The sequence below is a fragment of the Callospermophilus lateralis genome, chromosome 5 (assembly GCF_048772815.1).
Source record: "Callospermophilus lateralis isolate mCalLat2 chromosome 5, mCalLat2.hap1, whole genome shotgun sequence".
NCBI classification, from domain to species: Eukaryota; Metazoa; Chordata; class Mammalia; order Rodentia; family Sciuridae; genus Callospermophilus; species Callospermophilus lateralis.
The window spans coordinates 46,475,156-46,487,400 of NC_135309.1; the positions used below are offsets into that span (position 1 = coordinate 46,475,156).

The 12,245-nt window shown below is 45.9% G+C and overlaps 1 protein-coding gene across 2 annotated transcripts in view; it reads right to left on the minus strand.

Moving 5' to 3' along the window:
- Positions 1-12,245, minus strand: part of Mcc (MCC regulator of Wnt signaling pathway) — a 261,754-nt gene that overhangs the window by 45,895 nt on the left and 203,614 nt on the right. For both annotated transcript variants that reach the window (XM_076856650.1, XM_076856651.1), the window contains exons 7-11: positions 10,876-11,022; positions 9,847-9,936; positions 8,588-8,736; positions 4,153-4,293; positions 1,928-2,031 (exon numbers count right to left, since the gene is read on the minus strand). In XM_076856650.1, the coding sequence (XP_076712765.1) occupies positions 1,928-2,031; positions 4,153-4,293; positions 8,588-8,736; positions 9,847-9,936; positions 10,876-11,022 (631 nt within the window). The remainder of the gene's footprint in view (positions 1-1,927; positions 2,032-4,152; positions 4,294-8,587; positions 8,737-9,846; positions 9,937-10,875; positions 11,023-12,245) is intronic.

Below are 12,245 nucleotides of genomic sequence, written 5' to 3' on the forward strand. Positions count from 1 at the left end.
CTAAACATGAAGGCACCCTTAGTGCTATGGAGTGTGGTGAAGAAGTGGGGTGCATCCCACATCTACGGCTCCCTGGACTTTCCTCCCACAACCTGCATGCTTTTTTTCTTTTCACAAAGACACTTTACAGACATCTCGCCAGCTGACTGCTACTTGAATTCCGTTCTGAAGTAGGCATGATATTAATGACAGGTGCGTCTTATAAATACATAGATGAGCCACCCAGTATTAGGTATATACAAGGCATTTTAAGATTGATTTTAAATCTTTTAAATGCAGGTTAAAGCCATTTCAGCTCCATGTAACTGTACTCAGTAGGTAAAAGGTGTCTTTAAAGGACAGAACAGGTTAAAACACTGCTCTGACACAAACTAGAATTAAGATGGTTGATTTGTTTTCTCCTTAATTGATCATTTTTCTACACACATACACACACACACACACACACACACACACACGACTGACAGCAGGCCAAGATCAAGATCATTTTAGGCTCTGTTTCATATGAGGAATAAAGTTTTAGGATTCAACTAAAGGACCCTAAGAAATGAGGTTTCTAATGGAAATGTTGGCAGAGTTTCTACTTCTAGGCTGAGATTGGTAATATTAACAAAAGAAAGAAAGAAAGAGAAAATATTCGGGGGGAGGAGTTGAGGATGGCCATCCATACAAATGAAGGCCTGCTCCATTGTGGGATAACTTAGATATGAAGCAGGAAATTAACACCCAGCTTGTTTCCCTTCCTCCAGATTTGATTCAGATTCCTGTGCATGTCACAATCAAAGGAGCAAAAATATGTTGAGTATTCACTGCAAAAGCTAGACCCCGGGCAGGCAAAGGAGCTGGCGAGGACAGTGGGGGCATTTAGAAGGTGCTTTGGTGGTGGCCTTCTTTATAAGGGGTATCCTGAAAGGACAGGCCCTAATGGAAGCACACAGCCCTTCAGGAGCTGTGGGCCTCTGAGCTCACAGCTCCAAGCCAGCCTGTGACAGATGGCCTGGGGCTGTCTAGCCTGCTCCTACTACCCACCCATGACTCAAGAGTGACCTGGTCACTTTGGCTTCATGGACTTGCCAATGCCTTTTCAAAGAACTGTAAGCAAGGTCATGTCCAGGCCCCAGTTCTGCACAGAGGGGGTGGGAGCCCTGCTCCTTGGTCTGTCTTCTCTATATCCACTGTGGTCCTCCTCACACCAGAGCAGGCCTCAGAGCCACCATCTGTGGCCAAGTCTAGCAAATTCTGTTGAGCTTAGGATGCCACACTTGCATGGTTTTTAATTACATTCGCCTTCTACAAATCAGGCCAAAAAGACACCTGAGTCCTGGGGTGGGGGCAAGAAGAGGTGGCAGAGAAGCAAGAGGGTGAGCACACACCTGCACTCCTACTCAGACTGGGCTGGTGGAGTGCACATTCTGCAAAGCCGGTGATAGCAGGTGTGAAACTACTTCCTCTGCATTCATAAGACACCTGGAGAAAAGGTAGAGGAAACCCACGCTCCAAAACTACCAGAAGAAAGATTCTTGGGGATCGAGCACAGCCAATAAAAGCAGTAAGACAAGACAAAGGCCACAGCAGCAGGGGGACCCTCCACAAGTAGCGTCACGGTGTGTCAGTGTGTTGGTCTCTTTAATCACTAGTGTGGGCCTCTGGCTCCATCTGGTCCTACTGTCAGCTCAGGAGAATATGTTTCCTAAGAGGGCTTGTTTGTTTTAACTTGTCTGTAATTCTGTTTCCACTCCAGTTCTTGCTGCATTCAACATAAACAATTTACCCACTCAGTCATGAGGAAAAACGAAAAACACACTTGACAAACGAGTTTGTGTTGCTGGGAGATGACTCAATGCCAGCAGCTGAGAAGGGGGCGGACGAGCACAAGAGGCTGGGAGAGGAGACAGGGAAGAGGGCCGGTGGGATTTGGGATACTTACCGGGGGAGGAGCCCACGCCAGCTGCTCGGAACTGCCCCAGGATGAGGCTCTGCTCACTCTCAGCCAATGCCAGGAGGAGTTCATAGGCTTCTATGCACTGCTCACTGAAATGGAAGCACATGACGTCCTCAGCTCTCATGGGGACTGGGGAGCACATTCAATGCCAGCTCCATTTTCGGGATCTGTCTCAGCCTCACCATCCTCATGAGTGAGAAGACCACTCAGATAGGTTCCCTGGACAAAGTCGGTGGCTTGCTCTGTATTGCTGCCCTATTCTAATTTTTCAACTAGGTTCTAGAAAAATACAAGAGAAGCAATTTGGTTGTCCTGTTGATGATCATCTAAGAGGGACATGTGATACACCTGAGGAAGTCAGCCTCCAAGGGGGGTCCCCCCATCCTGGTATACATACCCTGGTGCTGCTCCTTTCCATAATGGACCACTGTTGGTCTATGTGACTTTAGAGAAGTAGAAGAAATGATGTCACTCCTAAGATTAGGTTCTTAAAAACACTGTGGGTTCCATCTTGGTTCGCCCCTCCTATTTCCTTTTTTCTCTCAGATCATCCTTTCCAGAGGAGGCAGCTGCCATGTCTTGACCACTCTCAAGCAGTGTTCTGGAGAGGCCCTTGTAGTAAGGAACTATGGCTTCCAGCTAAGAGCCAGGAAAGAACTGAGCCCCCCATGTGATAGCCACGTGGGAGCCTTCCCAGAAGCAAAACTGCAGCCCCAGTTAAGATTTCAGAAGATGCAGTGTAGGCTGACAGCCCACCCAGAACCTCCGTGGAGACCCTGGCCCAGCATGACCCAGCTAAGCTACTCCAGGATTCCTAACCCTCAAGACTGTGACATGATAATCACTCATGTGACAATCAATAACTAATATAAACCCCCTGAGAAGATGATTTTGACACAGACCTGCAGCTTATAACATCCACTAGCTACATGCAACTCTTTAAACATTTTTGAAGTTGAATGAAAAGATAAATTCAGTCCCTTCAGTGCAGTAGCCACTCTCCATATGCTCAATAGACACACGTGGCTCGTGGTTACCACACCGTTCAGCACAGAGGGAGAACATACCTTTCCACTGAAACAGAAAGTTCTATTAGATGCTTGTAAAACTGCCTCACAAACACTCTCAGGCTTTCAGAAGCTCTCTCATAGAGTTGGAGTCTGGCTTTCTAGGGGAAGGAAAACCAGTCAAAGGACAGCCCCTGTCCCTTAGCCTGAGACACAGAGGGACCCACATGCAGACAGGAGGCCACACGTGTGCACAACACAGACAAGAGGCCCTCAGTAGCAAGATCTCCTCCTTAAGCAAATAACTAATTAGCTTCCCCAAGCAGAATAGGGTAAATGTTGCTTTAGTCAACATGTAGTTGAGAGGCCATCTGTTTTTGATTGTCTTTACTTTCATGATTCTTTACTAACAAGTAAGAATAAGGGCCAAAACACTATCTGGAGGTGCTGGCAGTTCCTCCATGCAGGACAATCCATATTTCAGGACAGAGGTGCTAGCTCTTCATCTATGAGGATGTGCTAATGGGAGGGAAGTCCCTTTTGACCAAAGGCAGACTGCAGGCAGAGAACAACCTGTGCTGACTTGTTGCAGGAGGGATGGGTGTGGGGACGCATGCCTACAACCCCAGTGACTTGGGAGGCTAAAACAGGAGGATCACAAGTTCAAGGCTAGCCTCAGTTATTTAGCAAGATCCTCAGCAACAAAGTGAGATCTTGTCTCAAAATTTAAAAAGGGCTGGGGATGGAGCTTAGTGATGGAGTGTTCCTGGGTTCTATCCCAAGTACCATAAAACAACACAAAATTTAAAAACCCTATGACAATCTGAGGAAATAGAATGCCTCGATTTGCAAAAAATGTATAATATATGCGAATATGAAAAGACCAGGAAGAACAAGTCAATATGTAACACAAAAACCTATATTTTGAGTGACATTACTTGAATGAGTGATACCTAGGTTGCATATGCTGGTGGAAACATACCTGCTTACTAATACCATATCCATTACCCTCACTGTCTCAATTGCTCAGAGGTGATAACTGATTTTCAACATATCATGCTAATATTTGCTGGTTCAACCCAAGTTAGTTACATCTTCTAAAAGCTGGGTTTCTACTTTTATGCAGAAGGTTACTATGAATGAATCTCCAAATTAAGGTGGCCACAAAAGTACCAGGTGTCTTCCCAATTCCTGCTCCCCCACCTGTACTGCAAGGCCAGCCTCAGCGCTGTGGCGTTGGACTCGTACTTCCCCACCAGCATGCTCATCCTCTCTGCGTTGCTTTTGCACTCCTCCAGGGTTATGGTCAGAAGGTCATTCTGGGATTTGAGGTGTTCAATTCGGCTACGAAACAAAGAAAAATCACTTTCACGCTGGGACTGTAATTAACTTGTCAACATTATAGTTGTCTCATTTATATGCAGGCCAGAAATGAGTGTTAAGATTTGTTTTAGCAAATGTAATGGACACAGAAAAATCATGGAAATGACTCTACATAGAAGAACCACTAAATTCTGTATGGATTAAGAATAAAAAGCAAGCCCCTGGTTATTTCCCACACTGCTGTGCTCTTCACGTGCCAGGTACTGTATGAAACTCTGGGGATTTTAAGAAGGCAACAGATGTGTGACCTCAAGGCCATCACCAGAGCAGCTGGTATGCTTCACCATCACCCTACACAGGACGAATGAACTGCAGTCATGGTTACTATTTGCTGAACCTTTGCTCAATCCTGATCCCAGGGGCCTGTTGGATTAAGTATTGTTATCCCCATTTCTTTGATGAGTAGATGAAGGCACAAAAAGCTTAGCACCCTGCCCTGGGATTTGAAACAGTTAGTCTAGTTCCAGATCTCATGCTCTCAAGCACATATTACACAGCAGAAGCAAAAGATGAACTTGATGAGTGAACAAGAAACTGTGCTTGAGGGTCCCTAAGTAGGAAATGGGCCAGAACTGTGGATGGTGTACAAAGCTCCTTGGAGGTCCAGCAACTCTTAACTTCTGGTAGGGTCAGCGGTGAGAGCTTGAAGTTTTCTTAGATTCAGAGCTCTAATGCAGAGCAAATGAGTTTGTGGTGATATCAGAAAACAAACAAAAAAACACCGAATCTTCAGTTTCTCCATTTCCCGTCCTAGGACATGTATATTCTAGGTATAATGATTCATTTTCCATAAAAATGCCACATAATGCTCTTAGCACTAAGTCTTAAGGAGACACTGGGTTAGATACCCACAAAATGCACGTGACTCTTGCACTGTTTAGGGGTATGGAAACCATTGGCTTTCAGGATAAATCTTAGAACCACAGATCTGAGAGCAGAATATGGGGACACATGTCCACATAGGAGACTTCTGGTGAGCCCATAAGTAAGAGCTGTTGGGCTCTGGCAACTCCAAGGTCAATTCAAGGTAGGGTGTGACAAGAACAAACTCTTCTGCCCCTGTTCACGTTAAGACTTCTTGAAATAATCTGTGCTCTCTTGTTTATGACTCCAGTGTACATTCAGTCCCTGCTAATTAGATGAAGCCATTTACGCAGCCCACAGAGTTCCATGTGGCCAAACCCCAAATGCTCCTTCTTAGAATGCCTTTCTCACTGAGGTCATGGCGCCTCTGCTGGTTTCATCCTGTCTCAGAGGCCATTTCTTAGCCTCCTTATTCCCAGGAAAAGCTGTGCGGGTTGGTGCTCCTTTAGGGCTCAGTCTATTGGTGCTCCTTTAGGGCTCAGTCAGGACTGTCTCCTTAACACTTTCACCCTCAGGTTGATTTTTTTTTAGTTCTTGACTTTAAGAAACATTTCTGTTCCCAGGGTTTGCACACTTCTCTAGCCCAAACTCCTGAGTACCAGTCCCACATATCTAGCTACCTGCCATATTTCCAGCTAGGTGTCACATGCCACCTCCAATTTAATATTCCAACAGGGAATTCTTGATTTTCCCCAAACTTTTGTCTTTCCTCCCAAACTTTTATCTTCTCCATCTCAGTAAATGCTACCACCATCTACCCAACAGTACAAGCTAGACACCCAAGAAAGATCTTTGAGACCAAGTATAAGCTAGACACCCATGCATCTTTGAAACCAACCTTTCTCTTACACCCAGACATAATCCAGCTGGGGTCTCCATTGATTTTACATATCCTGAGCCCAGTGCCCACTGTGGACATCCTGGTCCACTGCCATCTCTCTTTACTTCGGTTCTTCTCTACCCTTTCCATTCTTCATTTCTGAATGATCTTTCAAAATGTAAATCAGGTCTCATTCTTCCCCATTTTAAAATTTAATCTAATAACCTCCAGCAACACATAGCAAAAGTTATAAAATTTGTCGGTGCCCTCAAAATCCACATTCAAGTTCGTCCTTGCTTCATGACCACCTTATCTCATGTAATTCCTCCTTCTTCTCACCCTAGTTCAGTTCCACTGGTCTTTGGACTGAAATTCAAGCCAATTTCTTTCCAGTCTTGAGGCTGTTAAGTTGGCCCATAAGAATCTTTGTGGTTTGTCATATAGCTGTTTCTTTTCCCCTATAATCTCAGAGTAAACCTTGCCCTCTTCAAGACATAAACCAAAAATCCACTCTCGGGCTAGGGGTGTAGCTCAATGGTAAAGCACTTGCTTAGCGTGCAGGAGGCCTTGGGGTCCATCCTCAGCATTGCAACGACAGCAAAAAGGAAATAAAGAAAAATCTGTCACTGTCCTTTATATCCATCGAGGAGCTTTCTCATCTCATCTGCTCGCTTTTTGTCCATCTCCCCTAATAGAATACAAACTCCATGAGTGCAAGAACTTTGTCCATTTTGCTTTCTTTGCATGTCATATAGCCCAGCACATAGTGGATACATAACACAGATGTGCTTAATGAGGAAAAACACCTCCCCTCCCCAAAGGGAAATCACAAAGTTGAAGGCTAGCATTTTTTTAGAGTAAAAGGGCTTCAACTTTGAGAAAGGTAGTTAAAGAGAAGATACTAGGACATGTTGGTAGGTTATTTCTAAGAAATTCTAGGTTCCAGCTGCAACTACTATCACAGAGAGGACAGTGGGGTTGAGGTCAAAGGGCAGGGGTTGGAATTCTGCCTCAGTTATTCAATAGCTCTGGGCTTAAGACAAGTCACTCAATTTTCAACTGCAAAGCCTTTGTTTTCTTTGTTTTCTGATTTGCAATATGAGACTACCTTACCCTCACAAGTTGAAGCCTAGGTAGTTGTTTGTGAGAGCCCAAGTTGTTAAATAACACAAAAATGTGAGTTACAAGTACTAAAATATTCCCTCATCCTTTGGCCTCTCCTGGGTGCACATAATTGAGGAGAAAGGTACATCCCCCCAAATTCAGCTACAGAACAGGCTTATTAAGTCCCAGAGTCAGTAGAGAGCAGATTCTCACTAAAATGAGGGCCCCCCTCAAAAGGCATCTGACTTCATTACATTGCAAAGGGCACATCTGATTTAATCTTTAAGCATTCCCAGGCCAGTGATACTGAGAAGCAGTACTTGCTGCGAGGTAATCATCAGGCTTGTCACTGTTAAGTACTTAGGATTTAATAAGGAAACCATTTAATTTCCAGATTTAAAATGACCTAGATTGCCACATTTCCTTAGTTCTCAAGAACTATATTAAACAGCTTCAATTCAGGAAGGACTAACGTGATATTTAATTTATTCAGCTTTGCCACACACAAGAGGAATGGAATGAAGCAGTGGTGGATGGGAAATGGCATCCGCATTTCTTCATGGTTAGCTCATCAGCCTTCCAAGTCCTTGCTGTGCTCTCCCACTAAGGATTGCTAGGTCAAGGCAGTCCCACCATGCCTGGATGTGGTTACACAGTCCGTCCTGCCATGACAGAACAAGGCCGTGACGGAGAGGTCACCATGGTTTGACCTTGGTCCTTCTCCTTTGCCTTTCTACTGACTCCCTCACGACTAGGCTGACATGCAGCCAGCCTTTGCCAAGAGGCAGAAGAGCAAACTCAAACTACCTCTGTCGTGGGAACTGGGAAGAATCCATGAAACTGGGCATATGGTAGATTTATTCTAAGTCAGACAGTTAGGATAAGATGTAGGGACCCAGACAAACAGCATAAATAAAGTGAGTCAACACGCGGGAATAGCAGGGAAAGTTAGAGCAGGGTGCTTAGCTGAAGCCTGGAACATCTCTGCCAGACTGCCTGTGCTGTTTCCTGGAAGCTCCAGGCACCCCCGGGATGCTGACTCAACATTCCAGGACTTCCCTCCGTGGCTCTGTGCAGCAAGGGCCTGTGTGCTTGGCAGCCATCTGTGACCTACTTGCCACTCTCTATGGACTGCTCCAGGACTTGCTATGTCATTTGCAAGGTCCAGGATGAAATGAAAAAGCAGAGCCCCTTGTTTGTAAATTAGTAAGAATTTAAAATGGTGACTTGTAAAGCAAGTGTGGAGTTTTTCTAAGTGCAAGGTCCTGTGAGAACACAGGTCACATTCCATGAGGTGGCCCTGACTACTTCAAGCAAGTCTCCTGTGGCCCAGATGGTGGAAACCCCCATCTCACTGGCTCGACAGCCTCCGTCCAGGCCACAATACACAATCCAACTGGAATGAACCTTTGGAAAAGGAAGGAAGGTCCACCTCTCGACCCCCAAATATGTAGGACTGCTCCTTACCTATTCAGCCGTTCTGTCTCCACCTCAAACTCTCTAATCTTGCTTTCAGAGATGGCAGATCCATGTGAATACAGCGTCTGGAAAATCTCTTGGATGTTGGAGCAGTCCTGAAGCGAATGGGCCAGGTGTTCCGCCACGCTGCTGGATACCTGTACAAAAGAATGTTAAATTCCCTCTGGAAAGTGTCAGTTTAGGGATGCTGGTCCCCAGGATCACTGCATGCACAACAATTTACAACTATGATTCCTTGATGTATCTTAGTTTTTAGATTATAACTCTAACATAAAAAGCTAACTAATATGAAAGCAGCATATAAAACCCAAAATACAGCTACATCTCCCCAAGCATCTGCCTCTGAACAGCAAGAGGGGGGCCAAGATGTCTCCCTAGGGCCCCTGAAATTTTGGATGAAATTTAAACACAATCTGAGAGTCCTTCCCCTTTCCTGAACCCCCTGCCATTCCAGGCCACTGTCGATGGTTAACTGTGGCCAACGAGGCTGACTTCTTTATTTTCACAACCTGGCTTTCACATGGAGTCTCAATGCATACAATTTGGGGAGTAGTGTTTGTGCCAAGTATTAACCCAGGGCCTGTGTGGACCAAGCAAGCATTCTGCCATGGAGCTGCCATTTTGCTTAGTGAAAAATTTCAAATTAGGATCTTTTAAAATCCCTTTCTAGGTTCTCTCCACCCCTGAGGATCAAACAGCCCACTCTCGGGCCTCATGTCCAATCCTGTAAGAAACCTCTTAGGGAACTGAAACTACTCCCTTGTCACCATGGCTCAGCTCTTACACCCCAGCGGGTGGGGCTCCCACTGGGGACTCTGCTCTAGCACTGGCCACACTTCAAAGGCGGCTTCATCTTCACTGGAGAGCACGTTCCCTTCAAGAGGGATGTGCAAAAGGCACAGTTCTTTTGAGGTTCATGACTCCCTTGGTCTCTGGGAGAGAGGGCGATGGAAAACAGATACTTCAAGACTTTCATTGACATCACCAGGAACTATACCAAAATGTTTTCTTTCTAAATGGTTTCAAGCGGGGGATGGGGGGGTGGGGGGGGGATTTCCCTTAAAAGCTGAAGAAGTAATTCACCACGTGAAAACCACTATACATTTTAATTTGACCCCGTGGAAAGAAACCAGGTATGATTTATTATTATCATTAACCAGTTTATTGGAAGTGAACTGCAGAAGTTCAGCCATCCAGGAGACGTTGTCTGTGCGGCTCTCAGGCGCCTGCTTCTCAGCCACACTCACCCCTATGCTGCTGATTTCTGAGCCCAGCACTGGCCGATCCGACGACGAGGACTCAGATCTTGTCTTTGACAGCTTCACCCTCTCTGCGATCTTACAGAAGAAAACATTCATCAGAAAAGTGCACCCCACTCCTGGATCCACTGTCGCCGTCACGTTCACACAGGACCATGGTTTAACCACGTCAATTAAATTGATTATGTCATAAAAATAACTCCCTTGTCCAATTCTTCTACCATCAACTTAACGCTGGCTTCTCCACCTCAGCACTACTGATATTTTGGGTTAGATAATTCTTTGTTGGGGGTGGGGGGATGTGTTCTGTGTATTGTAGGATATTTAGCAGCATCTCTGGCCTCTAGCCACAAGATGCCAGTAGCATTCCAGCTGCGACCATCCAAAATGTCCCCTGGGGACAAAATCGCTTCTGTTTCACCCAACTTGCTAAATTTGAGGGCCAATGTTACTAGGGAGAGTGGGAGGGCTACAGGCAAGAGGACAAGCATCCTTTGAAGTCTTGCTGTAACAGACGCAACACAGGAGCTGGGGGACTGCGGCAGAGGACAAGTGGGACACCTTCTCCAAACGCCTGCCCACTGTGATGTCCTCCTTTTTATTTTTATTTTTTCCACTGTCAAAGCTGGTGGTCCATGAGGGGGCAGATCATTGGCTCATTCAGAGTCCCTGCTGGGCTGAACCTTAGTCCTCTGAGAGTAACTGTCCCTCCACTGTGAAGTATTGTAGCACTTGACAAACCATCTCACTGTCTGCAATGACTTGTCAGCTGTGACATTCTCCAGCCGGCTGATTAATGAGAGCTGGCGTCCAGGTTGTAGTCAAAAGAAACTTAAAACTATTAGCAGGTTATCTCTCCCTGCAGCTCCGCGCGGGAGGCCTGTGCATAGTCCCAGGGGAAGCTCCTGGGCCAGCTGAACTAAGGGAAAGCCTTCACAGCGGCACTAGGAGGGGGCTGGGACTTTTAGATCAGGGGAGGTGTTCCCACCATCAGTCCATCCCCAGGAGCTAGCTCACCTTGGCGATTGGAATGTCATTGCTGCTGCTGCTGGTGCTCAGCTCTCCGGTGCTAGGGTTAATTGGGCGGTTGGCAGATGTGAGGCGGCCAGGGCTGGAGGGACCTGCAGCCTGAACGCTCTGCAGTCTAGTCTGAAGCTCTCGAACCTGAAACCAAAATTACTTTAGACGGGATTGGCGGTTTCCCTGGCCGAAGAATAAAAGAGCCAGATGGGCCGATGGCAAGGCTTTCCTTTACATTAAGGGATCAGCTCCACTGTAATACTAAATCGGCTAAGTTCACCTAAGTCACTGTATCCTCAACTGGACCTGCCGCTGACAGTCATCTGTTCTTTACAAGCAACTGTGTTATCTACGATACTGGAAGCTTCTAACAGTGCCCAGCTTTAGGGCATATTTATTCATGCAGAGATTCAAGTGCCTAAAGCTGTGCTGGGTGCTGCAGAAAAAGGACTTGGGTTAAAAATCTTCACTCTCATGGAACTGAGAGCCTAGAGGAGGGGAGAGACAAATAATCTCTGCACAAGAGCACCTGAGTGCTAGAAACCCTGACCTTGAGGGTTATAGGCAGCAGGAAAGGGGAGAAAGCAACTCCACCTGATGTCACCTGGAGAGCATAAGAAGGAGACAGCAGGCTTGAGGCGAGTTTCACAGATGAACAAGTAAGAGGCTGGTTTGGGGGTAGCACAAGGGGATGAGGGTGAGGATAGCCCAGCTTGCACAGGGGCCCAGGGTTGGGTGAGGTGCAGTGTTTGAAGAACTGAAAGTTATGGGGGATGTGTGGTTTTGAAGATTTTATGTGCTGGGAGGGAGGTTGGGGTAAGATGAAGGGACAGGGATGGCACCAGCAGTTTCCCCCAAGTGACTTGAAATGGGACCATCCCTGAAACAGTGGGAAAGAATATCTAAATAGCCCTTCATTATAAAAAAGAAACACCAGGCTCTTTGTATTACATTTAAGATATACATTTATCTGCACAGAATTCAAATATCCATGTCCCACTTCTCTATGGAGATAGCTCTGTGATTTCCAAGGGAAAAAGGGTTCCAAATAAGCAGAGAGAGTTGCTAGAAATCAGTCATTCGAATCACCTTGATCACATTTTACTACTAGTCTTTATCTTAAAGTGCAAACTGACTCCAGTACCCAGGGGCCATCACAAATGAATGGAGACCAGACCCGCCTGGAAGAATGAGCACTAGACATTTAAAGAAGAGCTTCCGAACTTTAAGATATGCCAGAATGCCCTAGGAGGTTTGTTAAAACAAAGATTCCAGATCCCCCAGCCCACCAGGATTCAGGTTTAGTAGTACTGAATGAATCCAGGAATTTGTATATCTAATGAACTCCCCAAGGATGCTGCCACTGC